We start from the raw sequence: 23319 nt of genomic DNA, 5'->3' as shown, positions 1-23319 counted from the left end.
AAACTAGTCCAGTTCCCCCTCCAGCCAAATTGGCCCAGTTCCCCCTCATCCCCCCCCGAACTGGTCCACTTCCCCCTCCAGCCAAACTGGTCCAGTTCCTACCCATCCCCCCAAATTGGCCCAGTTCCCCCTCACCACTCGAAATTGGTCCTGTTCCCCCCCATCCCTCCTGAACTGGTCCAGTTCCCCATCCGCCCTCCAACCCAACCAGGCCAGACCCCTCCTCCTGCCCCCAGCACCCCCCCCTTACCTCCCCGTCACCCCTCACCGATCCATCCCACTCCTCATTCCCCCCTGCCAGGGCTGGACTCACGCTCAGCAAAGGCACTGTCACCGCTTTATTGCCCCAGCGCCCGCCGCAGCCCCTCGGCCACCGCCGCCACGTACGGCTCCGGCCACCGGCCCCGCCGACGGCCCGCTCCTGCCAGTGCCCGCAGGAAGCCCCCCATTTCGCTGGGCAGGGCAAAGGCAGGGGCTGCCCGCAGCGCCGGCGGCACTGCTGGCACCAAGGCTTCAAGCCGGGCCACCACATAGCGCCCGCTGCCCGCCGCCAGCGCTGGCACAGTGCAGGACAGAGCCGCTGCGAAGGCTTCGCAGGGTGCTACAGCTGAGACATCATCATCGGGGCCCGGGACGTGCCGGGGGCCAGGGATGCTGAAAGCTTCCCCAGCCCCCGGCACGTCCCCGGCCCCAGCGTCCCATCGCCGTGCGGCGGCCACAGCCGCCGGGGAGAGGAGGAGGATGATGGTGCCACCGTCACGCAGCACCCGCCGGTGCTGGGCATGCAGCCATGGCAGTGGCCCCCACGCCGCGACCCCGCTGCCGCCTCCCGGTGCTGCCGACACCGCCAGCCCCAGCGGGCGCAGGGCCGCCGTCAAGGCGCACGCCGCTCGCTCCGCCGCTGGCTCTGCCGCGTGCACCAGCAGCGCCCGCCGGCCTCGCAGCGGGCCTGGGGGGGTACCGTCAGTGCCTGAACCCCCTCTCCCAGGCACCCCACGCCCGCCCTGTGGGGTGGCCACGGTGGGAGGCATACTGGGACACTTCTTGATAGGGGACTTATCCCTGGCCCCCCTACCCATCCTACGGGACAGCCACAGTGGAAAACAGGCTGGGACCCCCCAGTAGGGGACTTATCCCCTGCTCTGTCCCCTGACCCCCCCCGCTCATCCTAAGGGAGAGCCATGGTGGGAAAACAGGCTGGTACCACCCCATATGGGGGACCCAACCTCTGATCTGTCCCCCGACCCCTGCAGCACCCCTGTACCCACCCTAAGGGACAGACATGGTGGGAAGCAGGCAGGGACCCCCACCTCCCAGAGGGAAACCCATCCCCTGCGGGAAGGGGATGGACATCCCTGCCTCGCCCCACCAGCAAACCCCAGGCTCGCCCCACACTCACCCTCGGAGCGGTAGTCAGCCCTCAGGGACTTCAGCCAGCCTGCAGGGAGGGGAGATGGTGAGGGAGGGTCCTAGCGGGGGTCCCAGGCACAGCCCCCAGGTGGGCACCACTCACCTTTCACATCCTCCTTCATCAGCAGGAGCAGGAGCAGGAGGCAAGAGGCCCCCAGCAGCACCCCCATCCACGCCAGCGCCCAGCGGGCACGAAGGTCTGTGGGACAGGGTCAGCACCTGCTGAGGGTCCCCAGCACCCACCGAGGGCCCCCGGCGCCAGCCCAGTGGCTCCACAGGGTGGGTGCCCTCCCTCAGCCCTGCACCAGCCCCCCTCTCCCCCAGCACGGCTGGGGACACTCACACTTGTGCAGGGGACAGGCCCAGAGCGTGACTCCAGTGCCGTTCTCAGGGTGCCGGATCTGTGGGGATGGGGACATGTCGCACGGTGCCTGACCTGTGCCCGCTGCCCACAGGCCACCCGCACTGACCTGCCTGCAGTGCCCTGCCACCACGTCCCGCCGCAGCTCCCGCTCCAGCAGCCCCGGGCGCCCGACTCCCTGCAACAACGGCAGGGGGTGACCTGGCTGTGCCACCGCTACCACCGTCACCGGGACACGGGTGTCCCTGCCCCTTACCGTGCGGGTGAAGCTGGCAAGGGGTGTGCAGGTGCCTCGCTCCAGGGCACACAGTGAGGCATTCCCCCTATGCTGCAGCAGCAGAAGGTCATCGGCACGGCCAGGCAGTGCTCCTGGGGATGTGACAGTGGATGGGGGGGCAGCAAGGGGAGACCAGATGGGGGCAACCCCCAGCCTGATCCCCAGCTTGTCTCTGCCCTCCCCTCCGGCAATACTCACTGTCCCGCAGGCACTGGGTCAGCCGGACCTGTCTGCCGCTCCACACCTGCCCCAGAGATTGAGTTAGCAGTGCCATGGGGTGGCCGCGGGGCGGCCGTGGGGAGCAGGGGAATGTCCTACCTGCACGCAGAGGTTGGGATGGAATCGCAGCCCCCCAAACTCCTGGGGTCCCTGTTGGCAGGAGGGATGCTCCGTCAGTGTCACCCATGGCCCCCCTGTCCCCCCAACACCCCATGAAGCCCCACTCACCTGCCCCACGGCGGGCTGCTGCAGGCCGGGCAGGGCTTGGCAGGGTCCGTCAGGCTCTGGCTGCCAGCAGGGCACCAGCTCAGCCGGGAGGTCGCAGGGGGCCGAGAGGGAAGAGGTCAGCGCCTGTCCCTCGTTGTGCAGGACCAGCTGGCTGCGGGCCCACAGCCGCTCCCAAGCCTCCACGTCTGCAGTGGCATCGGGAGAGGGGTGTCACCCCCATGTGGTGTCCCCTCGGGTCCCCCTGTATCCCGGCCCTCCCTGCGTCCCAGCCCCGCAGCACAGGTACCATGGGAGAAGGGGCACAGGGTGGCCCGCGGTGGGTCCTGGGTCTCTGGCCAGACCTAGAGGGGAAAGAGAGGAACAAAAGGATTTGGGGTGCCTAGGTTGTGACTGTGACCCGGCTGGCCCCCTTGGGATGCTGGAGGGGGCCATGCAGTGCCCAGAGCCCCTCTGCCAGCCCCGCAGTGCCCAGCTGGGTGCCCACCTGCAGGCAGAGGCAGGGCAGCACCTCGTCGGCCGGCAGGCTGTAGTTCATGGAGCCACTCTGCCGCCGGCAACCAGACGTGGGTCACCCCGCGGCAAATGGCTCCCCAGCAGCGTCACCCACCCCTGGGGGACCCTCTCCCAGCACCCTGCCTGTAACACAGACACGACTTCCCGGGGGGCGAGGGGGGCCAGTGGCCGGAGCCTGGCCAGGGTGGGGAGTGGCGAAGGGGTTCGTACTCACCGCGGTCACCGTGCGCCCTGACCCGCTGGCGCCGTGGCTCTGGTTGTGGTAGAGCCGCAGGGTGTAACTGTGCCCCGCCGTAGCCCCCTGCACCTGCACGACCACCTCCTTCGGCCCCGGGAGGACCTCCAGCCTGGGCACTGCACCGGAGGCGGCTCAGGGCTCATGGCACCCCGACACAGGGCACAGCACCCCGGCACAGGGCATGGCACCCTGGGGGTCACTCTCTCCCCCAGCACCCACCACCCCCGGCTCCTCAGGGGATGTGCGCCAAAGCAGGGGGGGTCCCAGCGCTGCCACAGCCGGGGGATGCCAGCACCTACCTTGGCACTGTGGGACAGCCGCCTGTGCCGCGGGCCACGAGCAGTCTGCGGGGACAGGGTGTCAGTAGGCGGGGGGGACAGGGGCCACCGCGGCAGGGCATGCTGGGGGCTCACCTGGCACCCACTGCCACTGACTCAGCCTCCGGCGGCCGCGGGAGTTGGTGTACGCCGTGACGCGGAGCTCGGAGCCCAGCGGCGCCTCGAAGCACCGGAAGGTCACCCAGCCCTGGGCAGGAAAACCACCACCACCGCGTTGCGGCAAGACACCGGCACCGCCCAGCACCCCCTTCCCCGGGGCACGGGGAAAAGGATCACTGTGCCATGGAGACGCCCTCGTGCCAGCACCCACATCCCCTTGCAACACAGTGCTAGGGGACTGCCGGTGGCAGGGAGACTCACCCCTGCCACCCTGTACTTACGTACCAGGGGCCGGCCAGGCAGCGCAGGGGCTGGGGATGCCTGGACCTCCACGGCCACGCAGCGGGAGGAGGCGTAGGCGTGCCCGGAGAGCAGCAGCAGCCCGGTGATGTTGGGCTGGGACGAGGCAGCCTCATCCACCGGTGACCACCGTCCCCCCTCATAGCTGTCCTCGGCTGCAGGGATGCCCGAGGGCGCGGGGCGGCGGGGCTGGCCGGTGCCGGTGCCAGTGGCGGGTGGCAGGGCGAGGCGCAGGCGCACCTCCAGGCAGGGCGAGCAGGCCGCGGGCCCGCTGCAGCGCAGCACCGGCACCAGCCGCAGCCGAGCCAGGGCCAGCCCGTGGCCGAGCCCCGGCAGCTCCGTCCCGCACAGCACGTCGGTGTCTGGGGAGGGAGACGGAGGGCAGCCGTGGGCGTCAGGGTCCCGCACCCCGGCTGGGCTGGGGCCTACGGCAGTGGCGGTGGCACTTACCCAGGAGGCGGCAGGCGAGGCCCTGGGGGGGAGACAGGGGTGAGTCCGGTGGCCGTGCCGGTTGCCCGCTGGCCCGTGTGCCAGCGACGTCGACCCACCTGGGAGCAAGCCAGGGTATCGCGGGGGACCCCGTGCCCATCCGCCGTCCCCACGGCCAGCAGCAGCAGCAGCAGCAGCAGTAGCCGCCGCCGTCCCAACCCGCACATGGCGGGGCCGGGGCCGTGGGGTGCCCCGGCCCCACGCCGTCCGCTCCCGACGGCCCCGCTCCCGGCTCCACGGGCCCCGCCGCCGCCGCCGCCGCCGCCGCCTCCGGCTCCCGCTTCCTGCTCCGATCCCGGACACCCGGGTCCTTGCGCGGCGCCGGCGACCGCCCCGGGGTGGGGCCTCCCCGCTCCCGCACCGACCCACGGACGGGCTCGGCGCCTCGCGGGGACCGGGGCGGCCCCACGGGACCTGCCTCCCTCCCCACCGCCACCCTGGGGCGACCGGCCGAGCCCCGGCACACCAGACGGACGGCGGGACAGGGTGAAACGGTGCTTTTATTGCTCCCGCCGCTGACACGGTCCCGCTGCCGGGGCGGGAGCGAGGAGCGGGGCCGCGCTGTGCCCAGCACCGGGCCCCGACGGCCCCGGGCACGGCAGGGAACACCCCCCCATCCCCGGCTTCTTCCAGCGCCGACCCGGACCCTCACCGCAGCACGGCATCCCGAGGGACCTCCCGGGGTCCCGGGCTCTCCTCCGGAGCAGATCCCTGTGTGGAAATAAGGCTGCCCCTGTCCGGGACAGCCCCTCCGCTCCCGGCCCCGGGGAACAGGCTGGACTCTGGCCCCTGCGGCACGTCCCGTGGCCGGGGCCAGCCCAGCTCAGGCCCCCCGCAGCACCCACGGCCCCTGCCTGGGGCACCCCACGGGCAACCCACGGCACCCCTCCTGCTGCCACAGCCAGCACGTTCAGCCGACCTCCATGACGGGGCCCCCTGCCCTCACCGGGGGGCTGCCCCCAGCAACACCCATCTCAGCCCCGGCGTGGGTGCTCAGGTGCCAGCAGCCGCTCCGGGGTCCCGGGGTGGGGGGCTGCCCTCCCCGGCCCCCGCCTCCAGCAGCTGGTGCAGGAGCCCTTCTGCTCTGCCCCGGCGGCAGCGGCGGCGGGCCGGGGGGCTGCCCCGCAGGGCACCCAGCAGCCCGGGCAGCTGCTGGGGCAGGCGGTAGGTGGGCAGGGGACGGAGGGGCCGGGGAACGTCGCGGGGGCTGCAGAGCCGGCTGAAGTAGGCCAGCACCCAGCCACCGCCACGGCCCCCGGCCCCCAGCTCCCCATGCAGGCAGGCCATGGCTGCCCCAAAGACATCATGGGCATCCCCGGGGACGCCACCGGCCGCCCCAACCCGCCACCGGCGGAAAAGCTGAGTGCTGCCCCGGCTCCAGAGGAGGAGGACGGTGCCGCGCTGGCGGCCCACGCGGCCCCGCTGGGCGTAGAGCCAGGGCAGGGCACCTGTGCGCCCCACGCACCCCGCTTCCCACAGGTCCAGGCGCACGTCACAGCCCAGCCCCCTGCGCAGCCGCTCAGCCAGGGCACACACCAGCCCCAGGTGCTCCTCCGAGTCCGGCGAGTACAGCAGCAGCACCGGGCGCCCGCCTGGGGCACCTGTGGGACAGAGGGAACAGCAGTGACAGCCCTGCCCTGAGCCCCCCTGGCATCCCCCAGGGACATCCTGGCATTCCCCAAGGGCATCCCAGCATCTGAGCACCCACCGCCCTGCACCATCGCCCTCGGACCCTCTGCAGCCCAGGGAGCTGTCACCCCCCAGCACCCCAGCCCCATGGCCACTGCCCCTCCGTCCCGCAGCCCCCTGGGGTGCCCCTCACCATCAACCGGCCTCCAGGTGCCGCGGCAGTTGAGGAGCAGCACGGTCACCACCAGTCCTAGCACCAGTGCCAGCCCTAGCAGCCCAAAGTGCCTGCGGGAGACTGGGAGAGGGATGGTGCCATGAGGGGTGTCTGCCCATGCCCACCACCTGCCTTGGTCCCCCGGGACCCCCACTCACTGTCAGGACAGAGCAGCTGCTTCCGAGCAAAGCGCACGTCCGAGCGCCACACCTGGTAAAGGGGATGGGTGAGGGGGGACCAGATTGTGGCCTCCCCCCGTGGTGCAGATGCCGGCGTGGGGGTCACCTTACCAGCACGCAGCTGCCCAGGACCTGCACCGGCAGCAGCAGCGCCAGCTCCCCTGGGGCAGAGCCCTCCAGCTGCAAAGCACAAGGGCAGGGTCAGTGTGGCTCGGTCCCCCCACCCCATGTCCCCCCACCCCATGTCCCCCCCCAGCCCTGCGCCACTCACCTGTGTGACGGTGTAGAGGGGGGCCTCGGGCTCACACTGCCCGCCCCGGCGCTGGCAGAGAGTTGCGCTGAAGGCCGCGGGGATGCTGGAGGTGAGGCGCAGGCGCAGCTGCAGCCCCCAGGTGCTCATCGAGACATTCCAGGCGGTCTCTGTGACCACCAGAGAGAGAGGGGTGGCTCGTGGGGTGCTTGAGGGGATGAGGGGTGCAAGGGGCCCCAGGGCAGGGCTGTCCTCAGCCTCAGCTCACCTTGATGGTGGGGACACTCCACATGGCTGCTGTTCCCGTAGGAGAACTGGAGGGAGCAGGGGACAATGGAGGGGCCAAATGAGCCACTATCGCCCACCGCTGCCTCCAGCCCCTTCCCAGGTGGTCCCCATCCGCCCATGGGGGCTTACCCGAAAGCAGAGCTGGGGGTGCACGTCCACCTTGTCCAGTGTGTATGCCTGGTGCGGGCAGAGAGCATGTCACTGTCCCAACTCGCACAGCCCATGGGCACCCCAGCACCCGCCCACCACCCTTGGGGAACCCTGGGGTCTGGTGGGTGCCCCAGGAAGGGACACAGCCCTGCACCCACCTGTGCTGGTGCCCCACCGCGCCCCAAAGCCAGGACCCCTCACCTGCTCCTCCTCGCTGGCCGTGGAGTTGGGGATGTCGTGGCAGGGCGCAGTCTCGTCTGCTGCCTCCCTCCAGCACAGGGTGGCCCGGGGGTGCAGGGGGCAGCTGGCACTCAGCACCATCGCCATCTGGTCCTTGCTGCTGGCGCTGTAGTCGTGGAAGCGCACCGAGGACCACAGCTCAGGGCCATCTGCAGGGCAGCACATCAGCGGGGTGTGGGGACAGCCGGGGGGACCCCCGGGACCCAGCTCCCCTCCCCATGGGCACTCACAGGTGGCCGGCTGGTCACGGAAGGGGCAGTGCTTGCTGCGTGGGCTGTCGTGGTGGGGGTAGGAGGCCTGAGGGAGCAGAGCGGGGTGGTGAGGGCAGGATGTGCCCCCACCCCCCTGCCTGCCCTTGCTGCACAGGCAGATACAGCCAGGGAGAGGGGCCTGGTGGCTGTAGGGGACGGTGACACACCTCGACGCACAGGCAAGGCACCAGGAACTCGTATGGCAGTGAGACACGGTGGCCCCCCGGCACCAGCACCTGTGGGCACAGAGGCAGCATCAGCTGGCAGGGAGTGTGGCCCCCAGCCCGGAATGGGGGTGGCCGGGGGGGGCTGGAGTTGTTACCTGCCGGTGGAAGGGCCGGGGCAGCTCCTCACACTCCAGGGCCAGCTGGTGGCACAGCCGCACCATCAGGGCAGGGCCCTCGGGCACCCACACCTCGATGGCCCGCTCCTCAGGGACCCAGGTATGGGTGAAGACAGGACCTACGGTGCAGGCGGGGAGTCAGACAGCGCCAGGGTCCCCGCTGGGACACCCCCCGGTGTCCCCCCCAGCCTCACCGGGCAGCTCGGCGGCAAGCAGGTGGCTGCGGCTGATGGCCAGACCTTGGTCAGGGATGGTGCGGAGGGAGACGACGACCTGCTGCCCGCTCTCCGCCGGGAAGCAGTCGAACTGCACCTGCCACTGCGGGGAGCAGGGGGATGAATGGGATGTGTCACCCCGGTGTGCGGCCCCACGGTACCGCCCCAGACTCACCGGCGAGCTGCCCGGCGTCTGCTGCTGCCGCCACACCTGCAGCCAGCCGGCGCGGTTGGAGCCCAGCTCCAGGAAGTTGAGCTGCAGCCCACGGACGCCACCGAGCCCTGAGAGAAACCAGCGTGGGGCAATGTCGCGGGTGGGACGATGAGCCCCCCCGTCTTCCCCCCCTTTCCCCAAGGAGGGGACACGGCCCCGTACCTGCGGCGGGGAGGGCCAGGCGCACCCGCAGGCAGGGCTGGCAGGGCTGCGAGGGCAGGCACAGGCGGGCCCGGCTCAGCGCCAGGGCGGGCGGCTTCAGCGGGGGCGGCCCGGTCCGGGCTAGGCGGCGGCAGCGGGGACGGCTCAGTGTGCTGTCGGCTGGCGGAGGGCAGGGGGGAGAGCAGAGAGAGAGGGGCGGCCGTGCGCCGGGGGTCCCGCCGGTACCGAGAGCCCCGGAGTACCTCGGAAGGGGGGAAGCCCCGGGGAGGGGGAGACCCAGGGACTGGAAGTACCAGGCGGGGGGAGCTCTACACACCGGGAGCCCCGTGCTCCGGGGAGGGGAAGAGCTCGGCATACCGGGAGCCCTTGGAAGGGGGGAGCCCCGGGAAGGGGGAGTCTCGGACAGGGCGGGGAGCTCGGCACACCGGGAGGACCACGCACCGGGAGCCTTTGGAAGGGGGGAGCCCCAGGAAGGGGGAGTCTCGGACAGGGCGGGGAGCTCTGCACCCCGGGAGGCCCGTGCACCGGGAGCCCTGGGGAGCGGGAGTCCTCGGAACTGGGAAACCCCGCGCCCCGGAGACCGGGAACCCCCCTCGCCCTGCAGGGTCCGGTAGCCCCGGCCAGGGGGAACCCCGGGCTCGCAGCCCTGCCCCGATTCCGGCCCCGCCGCTACTCACCGGTGGCCCGGCACTCCTGCAAGCAAAGAGACGCGGTGAGCGCGGCGCCGACCAAGCCCCCCCGCTCCGCCCGCTCCCCTCCCGGTGCTCACGAAGTTGGCGGAGACCCGCAGGCGGGTGACGGCGGCCCCGGTGCCGGTCCCCAGCAGGAGAAGCGCGGCGGCAGCGGCGAGCAGCACCGGGCGCCCCATGGCGGAGCCGCCGCCGCTCCCCGCCCCGCCCCGGGCCGGCCCCACCGCATTCCTCCGCCGGCACGTGTGGCCCCGCCACCCCCCCACCGCGGCCGGGCGGCGCTTCCTGCGGCGCAGACACGCGTGGAACCGTGGAGAGTGGTTTATTTCCATAGGGCGACACGCAAAGGAAAGCGCGGGGTGGAGGGGGGGCAGCGGGGAACCTCCACGGCCCAAGAGCTGCCCCAGCCCCGGGGACTGTCAGACATCCCCCCCCCCACCGCGTGTGAGCCATGGCGTGGCTCAGTCACCCACGTTGGTCCCCGTGGACCCCCACCCACCGGAGCTGCGCCAGCGCCACCCCACTGGGGCCCTGCTGCCGAGCTCCAGCCCTGACGGAGCCCGCTCATTTCTTCTTCTTCTCCTGCGTGCTGGTGAACCAGGAGTCCAGCAGCTTCTTGCTGTAGTAGAGCTGCCAGCCGTGCACCTGGGCAGCCACCACCACCACCAGGTACATGACGGAGACGGCCGAGAAGCCGAAGATGAAGCGGTAAGCTTTACCATGCCGGTAGAGCTGCTGCGCCATGGGGAACATCTCCATGGCCCCGTAGATGAGAGGAGCCACCGAGAAGAGGCCGGTGCTGATCATGGAGAGGACCAGGTAGCTGATGTTGTTGCGGGGGAAGGAGAGGAGGCCCAGGAGGGAGGGCAGGATGCTGAGCAGGTAGGGGTACTCCCACTGGTAGGGCATGGCCACCTGGTCGTGGGGCAGCAGCTTGAGGTGCCCCACGCACATCTGGGCCAGCAGCAGCAGCCAGATACCCACATGCGTGTAGATCAGCTTCTTGATCTCCGACTTGAGGGACACGCTGGGGAGAGAGCGCGGGGTCGTCAGGGCCTGCCGGGGGGGGCTGCCCCCCCCAGACCCCCAAGGTGGTCGCCGGTCCCCTGCAGCGGCGGGACACCCACCTCATCTGGTAGTGCGAGGCCACCCGCTCCCGGTGCTGGAAGTCGCTGCCGTCGGTGCCGGCGGCGCGGGGACCCCCGCGGGAGGCCATGGCGCTAACCTGGGGAGGCGCGGCGTCAGGCGGGAGCGGCCCCCCCACAGCCCCGAGCACCCCCGGCCCCCGCCCGCAGCCGCGGGCTCCAGCCCCCCACTGACACAGCCCCGGAGATCCCCTTTCCCCCGACTGCCCTGCCCCCGGCCCGACCCCCCGGGGCCGCCCCCCGGGCACCCCCTCAGCTGACACCCCCGGGGACCCCTCCCCGCCGGACCGGCCGCCGCACCCCACCTGCCAGAGGGACGCTCTGCCCGCACTTCCGCTTATCTATGGCCGCGGCCGCCGGCGCTGAACGCCTGGGCGGCCGCTCTGTGCCCTCCGGAGGCCCGCTTATCTATGCCCGCGGCGGGGCGCTCTCCCCCCCCTCCCCTCGGCCCCGCCTCCGCGCATGCGCGGTGCCGCCATGGCGGGCGGGGGCACGGCCGCGCGCGTCCTGGGGCGCGCGGGACAGGGGGCGCGCGCAGTGGGGTCAGCGGAGGCGCGCGTCGGGGGCGGGGGGGCTGCGTGGGGGGGGGGGGACGACTCGGGGGGGGGCACACGCGTGGGGGGGTGCAGAGGGGCTGTGGGTGGGCGTGGGAGCGGGGACACGCGTGGGGTCACGCGTGGGGACAGAGGGCCGCGGGATGCGCGTGGGGGTGCGGGGACACGCGTGGGGAGGGCAGGGCGGTAGGCGGGGGGTCAGATTGGGGGACGCGCGTGGGGCTGCGGGGACACGCAAGGTGGGGTGCAAGGGGGGGGGGGTGTGTCTCGCCGGGGGTGTACGTCCGGGGAAGGGAATCCACCCGTGCCCCCCGCCCACTCCACTCCCCGCAGGTGGGGGCGGCCGCTGGGCCCCGAGGAGACGCTGGGGCTGCTGGAGGCCTCCGTGGTGCACCGGGAAGGTACCTGGGGGGGACGGGACAATGGGGGTGCTGGGGAGGGGGGGACAATGGGGTGGCCACATCCTGACCGGCCGTCCCCTCCCAGGAGCCCTGCTGGCGCTGAGCAAGCCCCCCGGCCTGCCCGTCCTGGGTGAGTGTGGGACTGGATGGGGGGGGGGGTGTCCGGCTGGGGGGGGGGTCCCAGCGGATGCTGACCGCCCCCCCCTCTCCCCAGGACGCCCCGGGGAGCTGAGCCTGACGTTGCTGCTGCCAGCTCTGCGCCGGCGCTTGGGGCTCCCCGCCGAGCTCCACGTGGTGAAGGCTCCCACCAGGTAGGGTTGGGGGGTCCCGGGGGAGGAGGGGGGGTCAGGGGGGTGCCAGCCCACCCCCCACGGGGCCTCAGCGCTGCCATGTCCCACAGGGAGTGTTCTGGCGTCGTCCTCCTGTCCAGCTGCCACCGCGCCACCGAGCAGATCCAGCAGTTCTTCACCGATGCCCGCCGGAGGGGCCGGTACCCCGCCACGTACTGGTGAGTCCCTGGCCCCTGCCATGCTGACGCTGAGGGGGGGGTGTCCCGTCCCCTCCTGACCCCCTCTCCCTGCAGCGCCGTCACCGTGGGGGTCCCGGCGGAGGCAGAGGGCGAGATCCGTGCCGGGCTGTGCTGGCAGCAGCAGGGTGACACCACCGTGGTAAGGGGGTGCCAGGGGGGGCTGGGGGCGCGGGGAGTGCCCCGGGGGGGTGCTGAAGGCTGTACAACAGGTGGTGCCGCTGCCGGCCCCGGGGCGCCGCAGCCTGGCCAGGAAGGAGGTGAAGAGCACCCTGACGCGCTACCGGGTGCTGGGTGCCGCGGGGGGTTGCGCCCTCCTCCAGCTCCAGCCCAGGACAGGTGAGTGGCCCCCCCAACTCCCCCCCACCCTGTACCCCTCCATCCTGCCGGCGTGGTCCCACTGCCCCCTCCCTGGTTCCTCCCCAGCCTTCCCGGAGCAGCTCCCGGTGCACCTGACGCTGCTGCTGTGCCCGGCCCTGGGCGATCACCAGCACTCGTCCCGCGTGGGGAGGGTGCTGGGGGTGCCCTTCCTCCTGCCCCCCGAGGCCGCCCCCACCCGCACACAGGTACGTGGCCGGGGTGGGTGCTGGGGGGGGGGCTCAGCACAGCCCCCAGGGACCCCGCTGAGCTCCCCCCCACCGTTGCAGGTGCTGGACGATGAGCTGCTGTCCCGGCTGGGGCTCTCCCCGCAGCAGCTCCGACGCCTCCCGCTCCATATCCACCTCCAGCAGTTGGTGCTGCCCCAGGGCCCACTCTGCGCCCCCCCGCCGCCCCCCTTCCTGCGCACCCTGCGCCGCCTGGGGCTGCCCCAGCACCAGGAGCCCTGATGCCCCCCCACCCCAACCCTCTCCCCCTTTGCCACCCCATTAAATCCCCACCGGGGTGGCTCAGCACCCATGTCTATTGTCACGCACAGAACATGTCCCCCCCCCCTGCCCAGCGCCCATGGCATTGCTGGGGGCACCAGCCCCCTCCATCCTGAGTAGAGCTGGTGACAGCTGGTGTCACCACTGCCATGGCCCACTCTCTGCCCCCCGGCCAAGGAGCTGTCATGGTGGCCCCGGTTCCTGCCGATGGCCCCTGTCCCCGGTGCAGCCCTGGCTGTGCCCACACACTCCCCCCTTGCACACAGAGGGACAGAGCCAGGGTCCCTGTCACAGACGTGTTTTGCGGCCCCTGCAGGGTGTGGGATGGGTGCCCCCACCTGGCAATGGGCTCCAACTGGGGCAGGGGGGAGCTGAGGACCACCCTGTCACCCCAGCTGGGACGGGCAGCGTGCTGTTCCCTCCTGGGTGTCCTTCAGTGTCACAGCTCTTCTGCCTCCCCTTGGGACCTGCCGCGTGCCTTCTCCTTGCAGCGGGGCCCGGCTGCCCCGGGCAGGGGCACAGGGGCCAGACATTGGGTGCCAGCCCAGGGGGGTGCAGCACCCTGGCAGGAGGGGTGGGAGGGGGCCAGCCAACAGGACCCCAGGGGCTGCCGGGGACTCCCCGGGGCGGTGGGATGGGCACCGTGGGCAGGGAACGGACATCCAGCGGGGGCAGAGCTGCTGGGGGATGCTGGAGGGAGCGTCTGATGGATGGCAGCCCCCGGCTCCTGGCACAGCAGCGTGGGGGCTGTGATGGTGCTGGGGGGGCTGAGGCGGGGGGGAAACGGTGGCTCCATCGCCCCAAAGGAGCTGCCTCCCCAGGCGCTGCTCCCCGATGGGGGACCTTGGTGGTTTTGCCTGAGGGGCTGGGGGGCACGAGGGGCTGGGGGGCACAGGGCACAGTGGTGGGGGGCTTGCCCTGCGATCGGTGCCGTGCCAGCTTGGGCTTCTTCAGGGAGTGGCCTTGCACCATCAGCTTCAGCCCCACGTATGGGGGCACGGGCACGGCCGCCTGCAGGGGGACATGGTGGGGAGTGGGGGCTCGGGGTGCCGAGGGGGTTGTGCCTGCCCCGCAGCCCCCCCAGCCCACCTCCTTGTAGATGAGCTCAAAGGCACCGGTGGGGCAGGCGGGGTTGTCCCTGCAGTCGATCACCACGCGCAGCGTGTCCCGCTGGACGCTGGCACACAGCCGGCGGGTCACCGCCGAGGAGGGGGCCATGGTGGGGCTGGCGTTGATCTCCAGCAGCCAGGGCTGGCAGTCTTCCCCGAAGACAAAGTCGGCCCCGTAGAGCTCGAAGCTGCCCTTGCGGTGCTCCACCAGGTCCTGGGCGCTGCGCAGGGCACCCACCACCGCCGCCTTCATGCCGGGCACCATCACCTGGTGCCAGGCCCCCCCCAGCCCCACCTGTGCCAGGTACGCCTGGAGCTGCCGGCAGGACCAGGTCTGGTCGGGGGGCAGTTGGGGGTGCCGACCCCGCGCCAGCCTGTACCGCTTCTGGATGGAGACGTTGCAGAGGTGGCGGGCGCTGGGGTGGGGAGAGCGGGGCTGGGTCAGGGGGGTGCCAGGGTGCTGGGGTGGGGGGTGCTGGGGTCGGGGGGGCACTCACGGGTCCAGGTGGTGCAGGGAGAAGGGCTGGGAGCAGAAGCGCAGGTAGCTCTCGCGGTAGAACCAGACGGTCAGCGGGTTCCAGTCTGTCACCAGGAACCATTGCCGGATGTCAAATTTGGTGCCGAAGATGAGCAGCGGCCGCTCCACGTACTTCTGCACCACCCACTCGCCCACCCGCGCCGAGGGTGCCACGCAGACCCCCGCCAGCCGCAGCACCTCCTCCAGCCGCGCCGCGCAGACGATGCCTGGGCAGGGGACACGGGGTGACGGTGGGACCCCTCCATGGCAAGGAACGTGTTCTCCCTCCTGGCTTCCCCCAGCCTTACCTCTGCCACGGGACTTGGCACCGGGTTTGAGGATCCAGACGTTGCGGTCGCCCTCCATGCCGAGCTGGGGCAGCTGCCCAGCCAGGCGCTGCAGCAGGGCCCGGCACTGCTCCCGCTGCGCCCCGCTCAGCGCTAGGCCAGCCCCCTCGCTGTGGGATGGGGCGGGGGGGGTGACACAGGGGGCTCAGCACCGGCCCCGCCGCGGTGTCCCCCCCCCATCCCACTCGGCACTCACTGCACCACGCGGTAGTAGTCCTGCAGGAAGCGGTTCCAGTCGGTGCCCACCGCGGGGGGGGATGGGGGGTCCCCATCGATGTCCTGGTGCCCCAGGGCGCTCAGGTGCTGCCCACACACCTGCAGGGCTTCCTCCACCAGGTGGGGGGGCAAAGGGGGCCCCGGCCCTGCTGGGGATGACATGGGGTGAGGGACGTGGTTCCTGGGGACCTGCTGTGCCACCCTTGGGACCATGGCACAAAGCCTCCCCACGGGACAGGTGGCTTTGGGTGCACAGGGATGGGGTGGGGTGGCGGGGGGGACAAAGCACAGGGTGGGCTGGCAGGAGGGAGTGGGGGGTCCCAAGCCACAGCCCTGAGCAGAGGCTCAGCCCCCAGATGTGTCCCTGACCCCACACTCCCTGTCCCCCTTTTCCCAGGCCAAGCTCCACGCGCTCACCTGGCTCCTCGCTGCATTTCGGGGGCTGCTCCATCCCCGCCAGCACGTCCATAGCCCCCTCCGCAGCCACTTTGAGCAGGCTGCGAGCTGCCGTCAGGTGGAAATCTTCTGCAAGGAGGGGGGGGGGGGGGGGGGCCAGCATCATCCCTGCCCAGTCCCAAGCAGGACACAGTGGGTACTGGGAGCACTGGCGGGGACAACATCCCCGGGGGTCACGCCGACCCGAGCTCACCGATGAAGGCTTGCCGCTCGTCCGCAGCCCTCAGCCGGTAGCACCGGGGGAAGAAGGTGTCGGGGTCGACTTGGTCGAACCAGGGCAGGTTTCGCAGGTTTTGGCACAGCCCCTCCTGTTTAGAGTAGGGTGGCAGCCCCTGCTGGATGCCCCCCCCCCCCCTACTCCTGTTGTGTGTCCCCCACCCCGGGGGCTCCAGGCACCCACCTTGGTGGTGAAGGCGCCCACCCGTGCGTAGTGGTTCACCACCTGGTCCTGCTGCAGCAGCCGGCAGTCAACGGCACTGCAGCGGTTGGTCCAGATGAAATATGGCACCTGGTCCCGCACCAGGCGGGACTGCGGGAGGGAGGGGGCCGGGATGAGGCACGGACCCCCACAGTCCCACCCTCTCCCTCTGCCCCAGGCTGTGCCCTGTGCCTGGGGGTCCCTGGGGAAGGGTGCTGGGGGCTGTGGCAGAGCTCAGCCCTAACCCCCCCCACCTAACCATGAGGTTGTGGATGGCTTCGGGGTCCTCATCCCATCGCTCTTCCTCCTCCTCGGGTGGTGATGGGGAGTGCAGGGGCTCTGATGTCCCCTGGGAAGGCTGTGCCCCACAGCATGCTGACCCCAGCCGCGGGTCCAGCGCTGCCTCCCCCTGCTCAGCATCATCTCCATCGCCTGCCTTCTCCTGAAGCTGTGTCTCCTGGCTGCCATGATGCCACTCCGGCCGGCTGCCTGCCTTGCCTGCGCCCCCAAACTTCTTCTCCACCCAGCCCCGGGCCCGCAGCAGGCTGCGGATGATGGGGTAGGGGCCCTGCACCGTGAAAATCTTCTTCTCCTGGGGAGGGACCCGAGAGCTCAGCCTGGCCCCATTCCAGTCCCTCTGGCTCAGCTCTCCCACCTGAGCCATAAATGCAATAAAAGCAGGTACGTGCCGCAGGGGGGTTCAGGCCCCTCACCTTGATGGCCCTTTCCACTTGCAGCCTGGCCCTCTGGAGCTGCTCAGGGTCTAGTGAGGGGTGGTGGCGGCCACGGTGTCCAGTGGTGGCCGGTGCTGCCTGCCCTGCAAGGCCAGCCCCAGCTGAGCCCGCTGTCCCCATGTCCCCAGCCCTGTGGGGTGGGCAGGGAGGGGAAGAAGGCTCCTACCTGCCTGCCTCCACCCGACCGAGCCGAGGGTCCCTGTCGCAGCATCTGCCGGCCCACCCAGCCTCATACCGGAGTCCTGGCTGCACTGTGCACCCCCCAGGACATCCTGCTGCACACTTGTCCCCAGCCTGGCAGGCCCGGGGACAGACAGGACATCTGCTCCAGCAGCGGCCTCCCCAGCCAAGCACTGTCCCTGGCCACGGGGCTGTGTCCCCATGGTGCTGCCCTTGCTGGGGCACCGTCCCACGGTGGCCTGAGGGTGAGCGGAGCTGCAGGTGGCTCTGCCTCCTCCAGGAGCCAAGTGTCCCCTTGCCCACCGGGGGCTGAGGTGGGGGCACAGCGCAGGATGCAGACCCCAGCCCTGGCACTGCTGGGACAGCAGAGCCCCGGGCCCGGCCACCGCACTGGTTCCACTGCCTCAAAGGGGCACAAACACCAGACCCCCAGTGCCACGCGTGCAGCCCCCGTGCCCACATCCCCTGCCTACGCCCCCACCCAGCTCCCCACTCAAACCTCACAGACCCCCCCTCCACCCCCCTCCAAACCCTTTTGTGCCCCACACCCGGAGAACCCCTCCCTCAAACCCCCTTGGTGCCCCCCAGCCCCTCTTCAAACCCTTCCATACGCCCCCCCCCCCAACACTCCCCATACCCCTCCCCTTCTACCCCCGGCCCTGCCCGCACCGTTGGGGCCACCCCCGTTGTTTGCCGTTGCCATGGCGACCCGCCCCGCCCCGCCCCCTGGTGCCACCAGGCCCCGCCTCCCCCCCGTCCCCGTCGCCACAGGTCCCCCCCGCCCCGGGGTTCGGCGGGAGGGAGGGAGGAGGCGGAGGCGGCGGTTACAGCAAACGAGACCGTTTTAAAAAACGAGACGAGACAGTGGCAGCGACCGGGGGCCGCTCTGCCGCAAGCGGGGACTGCTCCCAGCACGGCCGCCCGCCCCGGCGAGGGTCCGCGGGGGGAGCGGGAGCAGACGCAGGCACGGTGCCCGGCGGGCACAAGCACTGGGGAGCCACGGGGTCCTGCACCACGGCCTAAAACTGGAAGGTGAGAGGAGAAGACACACGTCCATCAGTGCCTGCCCGCTGCCTCCCTGTCACCAGGGAGGGAGGCCGAGGGCAGCCGCCGCTCATGGAGATCCAGCCTCAGCTTCTCCAGGGGACTGAGCATCCCATCGCGGCAGCCACCAAAAGGGCCACGTCCCCCGTGGCTGCTGCCCACCCCCGAGCGCGCTCTGGGGGGTCTCAGTGCTGGCACTTCAACAGCAAAGGGGGTGCAAGCACCCCGGGCACCCTCCCTGCCATTCCCAAGAGGTTACTTGGGCAGAATGTCACCACCGTCCCCATAGATAGGACGGAAGGGCTCTGGGCACAAGGGCCACGCTGGCTTTAAGCCCCACACCCCACTCCCGAAAAGGGGACCCATCTCCTCCCGGTTCAGAGCCTCACATTCTTGAGGAACTCCTCTGCCACGATGCGGGCCCTGGCGTTGACAGAGAGCTTCATCTCGCTGATCTCTTTGTCAATCTCCTCCATGAAGTGGATGACAAAGTCCACCAGTTTGTGCTTGTACATCTGCTCCGTGTGGAAGTTTGTGATCAAGAAGCTGATGTCATAGCCCTAGGGAAGAGAAAAGCAAGCGCCCTGGGGATGAGCACCCAGAACACCCACCATGCGACCTCGCATCCCAGTTCCACACCGGAGTCCCCTCCAGTGCCAGGAACGGAGCCGGGAGTTGCTCTGCCCCCTCCCTGTCACCTCACCTCCACGGGCTTCCTGCGCAGGATGAAGAAGTTCTCAGCCCTCATCATCATGAACCGCATGAATTTGTGGCACAAGATCTTCTCGATCTCGTCAGCCTGGGGAGAAGAAAGGGAAGTGAGGCTTCCCCCATGCCAGGCATGAGCTGACAGCCCACTGCCCATGGCCACCACCTCACCTGCTTCACCGCGATGCTGACACGCACGGAGTTAATGGAGCCCTCGATGAGGACCTTCTCCTTCTCATTCCTGCTGATGATCACCGGCTGCAACAGCAGCTCTTTGCTGCTCCTGCGAGCAGAGGAAGGGCAGGACTGACTCAGAAAGAAGCACTTACTGGTCAAAATCGGGGATGGGGAGCGCACAAGCAGGGAGCCACAGGGATCGCAGAGATGTGGAGGTTTTGCTTCATACTGTGACATGATACTTTCTGCCTCCCGCAGCTGTGCGCCCCCAAGGTGGATCCCAAGCTAGATCCCCCTCTTCCCTGCAGCTCCTCGGCTCCCTGCCGGCACCAGCCCTGTGACAAGGGGCAGCAGCTGGCGGGTGCGGAGGCCCGCCGGGCTGTACCGGCAGCACGGCGGCAGGGAGCCGTCCTCCTCACGGTGGCCCCCCCTCCTTCCCCCTCCCGCCCCCGTACCTGACTTCCACCTCGGGCTTGTTGTGCCGCTCCACCACCTGCGAGGAGAAGTTCTCCAGGCACAGCGCGGCCTGCAGCGTGGCGCGCACCGCGTTCAGGTACGGGCGCAGCGTAGCGGTCTGCGGGGACACGACGGTGTCAGCGGCACGGGACCGGGCCTGGGACCGGGTCCGGGACCGGGTCCCGCCGCCGGCCCCCCACAGCCCCCCCCCGATCTTTCTCACCCCGCCGACGCCGACCCCGACCCCTTCACCCCTCCCCGCCGCCGCCCCGGCCCCCACATCCCCGGCCCGGCGCCCCCCGCCCTACCATGGTGGCGGCTGCGGTCCGGTCCCGGCAGGCGGAAGTGGCCGGTCCCCTCTTCCGGGATGCACGGGACCTCCCACTGCGGCGGGAGGGGGACGACGGCAGACTCCCGCCCGGTGCCCAAGGCCCGGGTGGCAGCGGAGTGGCGTCCCTGCGGCACAGAGTGGAGATACGACAGTGCTGGAGAGCGGCGGCGGCGGCGGCCCGTGGCGGCGGAGGGATCCCGCACGGCTTCCCCCGCGCCCCGCCACGCTTGGTACGCCCCTGTCATCGCTTCCATATTAGGAAACGGAGATGGAGGGCGGGCCGGGCCAATGAGCGGCGGGCGCTGGGCGCGGCTGGGCCAATGGGAAAGCGCGGGGCGGGGCGCCCGCCGCCGCCGCCGGGGGCCGGAAGGGGTGCTCGGCCTAGGCCCGGCCCGGCCCCGCGGCGCCGCCCGCCCGCGGCACCCGCTGCCCCCTCGGCCTCCCTCCGGCCTCTCGCCGCCTCCTCAGCGCCCCGGTGCCGCCCCCTGCCTTGTTCCCGTGATCCCGCCCGCTTCATCTCAGCGCCCCGGTGATCCCACCCCCCGGTTTCCCCTCAGCGCCCCGGTGATCCCCCTCACGGTTCCCCTCAGCGCCCCGCTGACCCCCCCCGGTTCATCTCAGCGCCCCGCTGATCCCCCCCGGTTCCCCGTAGTCCCCTGGTCCTCTCCCTTTCCTCTCATCTTCCCCTGTCCCCGGTCCCACCATAGCCTCCCGGTTCCTCCAAATTGCCCCGTGCCCCCCTCTGTTCCCCCGTAGGCCCCCGTGTCCCCCCTCGGCTCCCCCGGTGCTCCCCCGGTGCCCGATCCCCACCACCATGAGTGAACTGAAGGACTGCCCGCTTCAGTTCCACGACTTCAAGTCGGTGGACCACGTGAAGGTGTGCCCCCGGTACACGGCCGTGCTGGCCCGCTCGGAGGATGACGGCATCGGCATTGAGGAGCTGGACACGCTGCAGCTGGAGCTGGAGACGCTGCTCTCCTCCGCCAGCCGCCGTCTCCGCGTCCTGGAGGCCGAGACACAGGTGTCAGGACCGCAGCCGTAGGGTGGCTCCCTGTCCCGCTCCTTCCCGCCAAGGGGCTGCCACGGGTTTGTCCCTGCCCAGTGCCGGCTGCAGGATACAATGAGGCATCGCTCTCTTCCAGATCCTGACGGACTGGCAGGACAAGAAGGGTGACCGGCGGTTCCTGAAGCTGAGCAAGGACCACGATGTGGGCACCTCTGTCAAACATGGGAAGCCCAAGAAGCAGAAGCTGGAGGGCAAAGGGAGCCACGGGACTGGGCCTGGCCCTGGCCGGCCCAAGTCCAAGAACCTGCAGCCCAAGATACAAGAATACGAGTTCCAGGATGATCCCATTGATGTGCCTCGCATTCCCAAAAACGATGCTCCAAACAGGTGCGTGGGTGTTGGGGGAGCGTTTGGACCGTCAGTCTCTTTCCTTGGAGCACCCAGTGTCAGGGCTGCCCCTATCCCAAGGGAAGAGGTGCTCCAGGGGGATGGGGGGAGCATGTCGGGTCCCGCAGGCTCCCCTGCAGCTCTCCCTCACAGTTCATCCATCCTCACAGGTTCTGGGCATCGGTGGAGCCGTACTGTGCCGATCTCACCAACGAGGAGGTCAGAGTCCTGGAGGAGCTACTTAAGCCACCAGAGGATGAGGCTGAGCATTACAAGGTGAAAAACTCCAGAGCCCACCCAGAGCCCCCCTTGCTCCATCCCCTACTCTCTCCCCGATTCCTCCCAGCCTTCAGCTGCTCCACCCCTCCCGTGCCTCACAGCGAGCATTTCCTCCCCGGGGATGATGCCGGGTGGGAGACGGGAGGCGAGGCAGGGGGTTCCAGGAGCTGTGCCAAGCCCTGCTCCCGCAGATCCCGCCGCTGGGGAAACATTACTCCCAGCGCTGGGCTCAGGAGGACCTGCTGGAGGAGCAGAAGGACGGAGCCCGGGCGGCAGCTGCTGCTGACAAGAAGAAAGGCGTCCTGGGGCCGCTGACCGAGTTAGACACCAAAGGTGCCTCCATCCCCACCCGTCCCTGCCCGGTGTGAAGCGGCTGCGAGCACCCACACCCTGTGGAGCCGGGCCCGGCCCCGCACCCCTGGGGCAGAGGCTGCCCTGCCCCGCTGCTCACCTCTGCATGTTTGCGGTTGTTTTTTCCCCCTTCCCACTTCCCCTCAGACGTTGATGCCCTGCTGAAGAAATCGGAGGCCCAGCACGAGCAGCCGGAGGATGGCTGTCCCTTCGGGCCCCTGACGCAGCGTCTCCTGCAGGCTCTCGTGGAGGTGAGTGGGCTCCGTGGGGCTGTGCTGTGGCCTGGCCCCGTGGGGCAGCACCGCCACGGCCTGGCGCAGTGACCCTTCCCTCATCGCTAGGAGAATATCATCTCCCCCGTTGAGGACTCCCCTATCCCTGAGATCGCCGGCAAGGACTCGGGAGCTGATGGTGCTGGCACATCTCCCCGCAGCCAGAACAAGCCCTTCAGGTGAGCGGATGAGGTGGCCCCGGAGCTTGGTGCTGCCTGTGGGGACACTGAACACGTTGGTGGCTTCCTTGCCCCAGCGAGTCGGGGGCAGCAAAGGTTGCGTGGTGGGCAGCAGCTGCTCTCTGCGCCGGCAGCGTCCCCCACACCAAGTCACTGGAGGGGCGGATCAAGGAGGAGCTGGTGGCCCAGGGCCTGCTGGAGTCGGAGGACCGGCCAGCTGAGGACTCGGAGGACGAGGTGCTGGCCGAGCTGCGCAAGAGGCAGGCGGAGCTGAAGGCCCTCAGCGCGCATAACCGCGCCAAGAAGCACGAGCTGCTGCGGTGAGCACAGGCAGGGACGGGCATGGGTAGGGAGCTGTCTGGCAGGGACTGACATCCCCGTCTCTGTGTGTCCCCCCCAGGCTGGCCAAGGAGGAGCTGCACCGGCAGGAGCTGCGGCAGCGTGTCCGCATGGCCGACAACGAGGTGATGGACGCCTTCCGCAAGATCATGGCCGCCCGGCAGAAGAAGCGGACGCCCACCAAGAAGGAGAAGGACCAGGCCTGGAAGACCCTGAAGGAGCGGGAGAGCATCCTCAAGCTGCTGGATGGGTAGCGGGGGCTGAGGACTCCCCCCCTCTGCCACAGATCTCAGCAGCCAGGGGTGGTGGCTGTGGCCCTGTCACCCGCAGGGTGGTGGCATGCCCGTGCCCTGCCTGCGTGGGACAGAGGGGGCGCAGCCCCCTGCATGCCCAGGGCCTGCTCAGCCTCCCCACCCGGGTGACAGTCCCAGCTGCTGTCCCCTCCACGGGCGCAGCTGTCACCGACCCAAGCTGGGGACCGCATGGAGGTGCCGGGGTCCTTCCTGGGAACATCCCCCCACCCCCGTGGTCAGTGGCTTCCGCTCCCATTTCGTCGTTGTCCCCCCGCCGTGCTCCCCCTGTTATTTTGGGAGGGTGACATCAGCCGGGCCACTGCGGGGGGGGGGCGGATGTGGTGGCTGCTGCGGTGCGGCTCCCACGGTCCTCTGTCCCCTCCCCACGGCCCCGGAGGGGGGGAATCCTGGCTCGCACGGGGCTGGGTGGGGGTGGGCAGAGCCGGGGGGGCGCGGCTGGGCTTTCCATGTACCGGTGTTTTCTGCTGCCGTGCGTGGGCAATAAAGACAGCCCGGTACAGGCGGTGGTGTGGTGGCCTCGGGGACACCATGGGGGCTGGCAGGGGGGCTGGCAGCCGTGGGGCAGGGTGTGCGGTGGGTCCTGGGGTGGGGGGAGCTGGGAGGGGGGGAATCCCTGGGCTAGGGGAGGAGTGGAAGCTGCCAGGGCTGGGGCTGCCCTGCAGGGGTGCCCCACTTGTGTCTGCCCAAGGGACCTGATTGTGTCTACCCAAG

The 23319-nt window shown here is 70.4% G+C and overlaps 7 protein-coding genes across 10 annotated transcripts; 2 read left to right on the top strand and 5 right to left on the bottom strand.

Annotated features, from left to right (window-relative positions):
• Positions 1–325: 325 nt before the first annotated feature.
• IL17RC (interleukin 17 receptor C) lies at positions 326–4792 on the bottom strand. 2 transcript variants are annotated; one of them, XM_054216591.1, is made up of 17 exons: positions 4532–4790; positions 4434–4455; positions 3969–4345; positions 3660–3771; positions 3546–3590; positions 3223–3362; positions 2980–3039; positions 2782–2836; positions 2496–2680; positions 2367–2417; positions 2247–2292; positions 2028–2140; positions 1881–1949; positions 1754–1811; positions 1514–1609; positions 1400–1438; positions 326–949 (listed from the first exon to the last, which is right to left on the bottom strand). In XM_054216591.1, exons 1-17 carry the CDS (start codon positions 4637–4639, stop codon positions 339–341), a joined length of 2187 nt encoding a protein of 728 aa, XP_054072566.1. In that variant the 5' UTR covers positions 4640–4790; the 3' UTR covers positions 326–338. The 2 variants fall into 2 exon arrangements, with proteins under 2 accessions (XP_054072566.1, XP_054072567.1); XM_054216592.1 differs by lacking the exon at positions 2980–3039 and having other exon boundaries at positions 4532–4792.
• A 363-nt stretch (positions 4793–5155) lies between these two features.
• IL17RE (interleukin 17 receptor E) lies at positions 5156–9489 on the bottom strand. Of its 2 annotated transcripts, XM_054216593.1 has the most exons (16): positions 9377–9489; positions 9285–9300; positions 8608–8766; positions 8407–8513; positions 8211–8334; positions 7996–8135; positions 7841–7909; positions 7653–7719; positions 7384–7571; positions 7162–7209; positions 7013–7058; positions 6766–6914; positions 6606–6674; positions 6474–6525; positions 6295–6396; positions 5156–6073 (listed from the first exon to the last, which is right to left on the bottom strand). In XM_054216593.1, exons 1-16 carry the CDS (start codon positions 9473–9475, stop codon positions 5466–5468), a joined length of 2043 nt encoding a protein of 680 aa, XP_054072568.1. In that variant the 5' UTR covers positions 9476–9489; the 3' UTR covers positions 5156–5465. The 2 variants fall into 2 exon arrangements, with proteins under 2 accessions (XP_054072568.1, XP_054072569.1); XM_054216594.1 differs by lacking the exon at positions 8211–8334 and having other exon boundaries at positions 9285–9486.
• Positions 9490–9586: 97 nt separating this feature from the next.
• On the bottom strand, positions 9587–10875 carry JAGN1 (jagunal homolog 1). 2 transcript variants are annotated; one of them, XM_054216608.1, is made up of 3 exons: positions 10747–10875; positions 10424–10521; positions 9588–10323 (listed from the first exon to the last, which is right to left on the bottom strand). In XM_054216608.1, the coding sequence occupies exons 2-3, from the start codon at positions 10510–10512 to the stop codon at positions 9861–9863; spliced, it is 552 nt and encodes a 183-aa protein (XP_054072583.1). In that variant the 5' UTR covers positions 10513–10521; positions 10747–10875; the 3' UTR covers positions 9588–9860. The 2 variants fall into 2 exon arrangements, with proteins under 2 accessions (XP_054072584.1, XP_054072583.1); XM_054216609.1 differs by lacking the exon at positions 10424–10521 and having other exon boundaries at positions 9587–10323; positions 10747–10865.
• Positions 10876–10918: 43 nt separating this feature from the next.
• On the top strand, positions 10919–12815 carry RPUSD3 (RNA pseudouridine synthase D3). Its single transcript, XM_054216607.1, has 9 exons — positions 10919–10983; positions 11329–11396; positions 11482–11526; positions 11611–11707; positions 11797–11904; positions 11980–12064; positions 12135–12261; positions 12349–12488; positions 12570–12815. Exons 1-9 carry the CDS (start codon positions 10919–10921, stop codon positions 12747–12749), a joined length of 915 nt encoding a protein of 304 aa, XP_054072582.1. The 3' UTR covers positions 12750–12815.
• Positions 12816–13227: 412 nt separating this feature from the next.
• On the bottom strand, positions 13228–17198 carry TTLL3 (tubulin tyrosine ligase like 3). Its single transcript, XM_054216433.1, has 12 exons — positions 16752–17198; positions 16565–16668; positions 16111–16443; positions 15834–15962; positions 15627–15741; positions 15395–15502; positions 14958–15126; positions 14723–14871; positions 14395–14641; positions 13878–14313; positions 13646–13799; positions 13228–13289 (listed from the first exon to the last, which is right to left on the bottom strand). The coding sequence occupies exons 1-12, from the start codon at positions 16966–16968 to the stop codon at positions 13228–13230; spliced, it is 2223 nt and encodes a 740-aa protein (XP_054072408.1). The 5' UTR covers positions 16969–17198.
• A 391-nt stretch (positions 17199–17589) lies between these two features.
• On the bottom strand, positions 17590–19716 carry ARPC4 (actin related protein 2/3 complex subunit 4). The gene is made up of 6 exons (XM_054216610.1): positions 19459–19716; positions 19150–19268; positions 18689–18800; positions 18513–18608; positions 18199–18369; positions 17590–17790 (listed from the first exon to the last, which is right to left on the bottom strand). Exons 1-6 carry the CDS (start codon positions 19459–19461, stop codon positions 17785–17787), a joined length of 507 nt encoding a protein of 168 aa, XP_054072585.1. The 5' UTR covers positions 19462–19716; the 3' UTR covers positions 17590–17784.
• Positions 19717–19854: 138 nt separating this feature from the next.
• TADA3 (transcriptional adaptor 3) lies at positions 19855–23001 on the top strand. Its single transcript, XM_054216601.1, has 8 exons — positions 19855–20502; positions 20624–20874; positions 21045–21150; positions 21345–21486; positions 21652–21755; positions 21846–21955; positions 22090–22275; positions 22356–23001. Exons 1-8 carry the CDS (start codon positions 20296–20298, stop codon positions 22546–22548), a joined length of 1299 nt encoding a protein of 432 aa, XP_054072576.1. The 5' UTR covers positions 19855–20295; the 3' UTR covers positions 22549–23001.
• Positions 23002–23319: the final 318 nt, after the last annotated feature.

This window comes from Rissa tridactyla, chromosome 10, assembly GCF_028500815.1.
Source record: "Rissa tridactyla isolate bRisTri1 chromosome 10, bRisTri1.patW.cur.20221130, whole genome shotgun sequence".
Classification (NCBI taxonomy): Eukaryota; Metazoa; Chordata; class Aves; order Charadriiformes; family Laridae; genus Rissa; species Rissa tridactyla.
The sequence above is the reverse complement of the archived record's forward strand: the minus strand, read 5'-3'. Positions and strand labels throughout refer to the sequence as shown.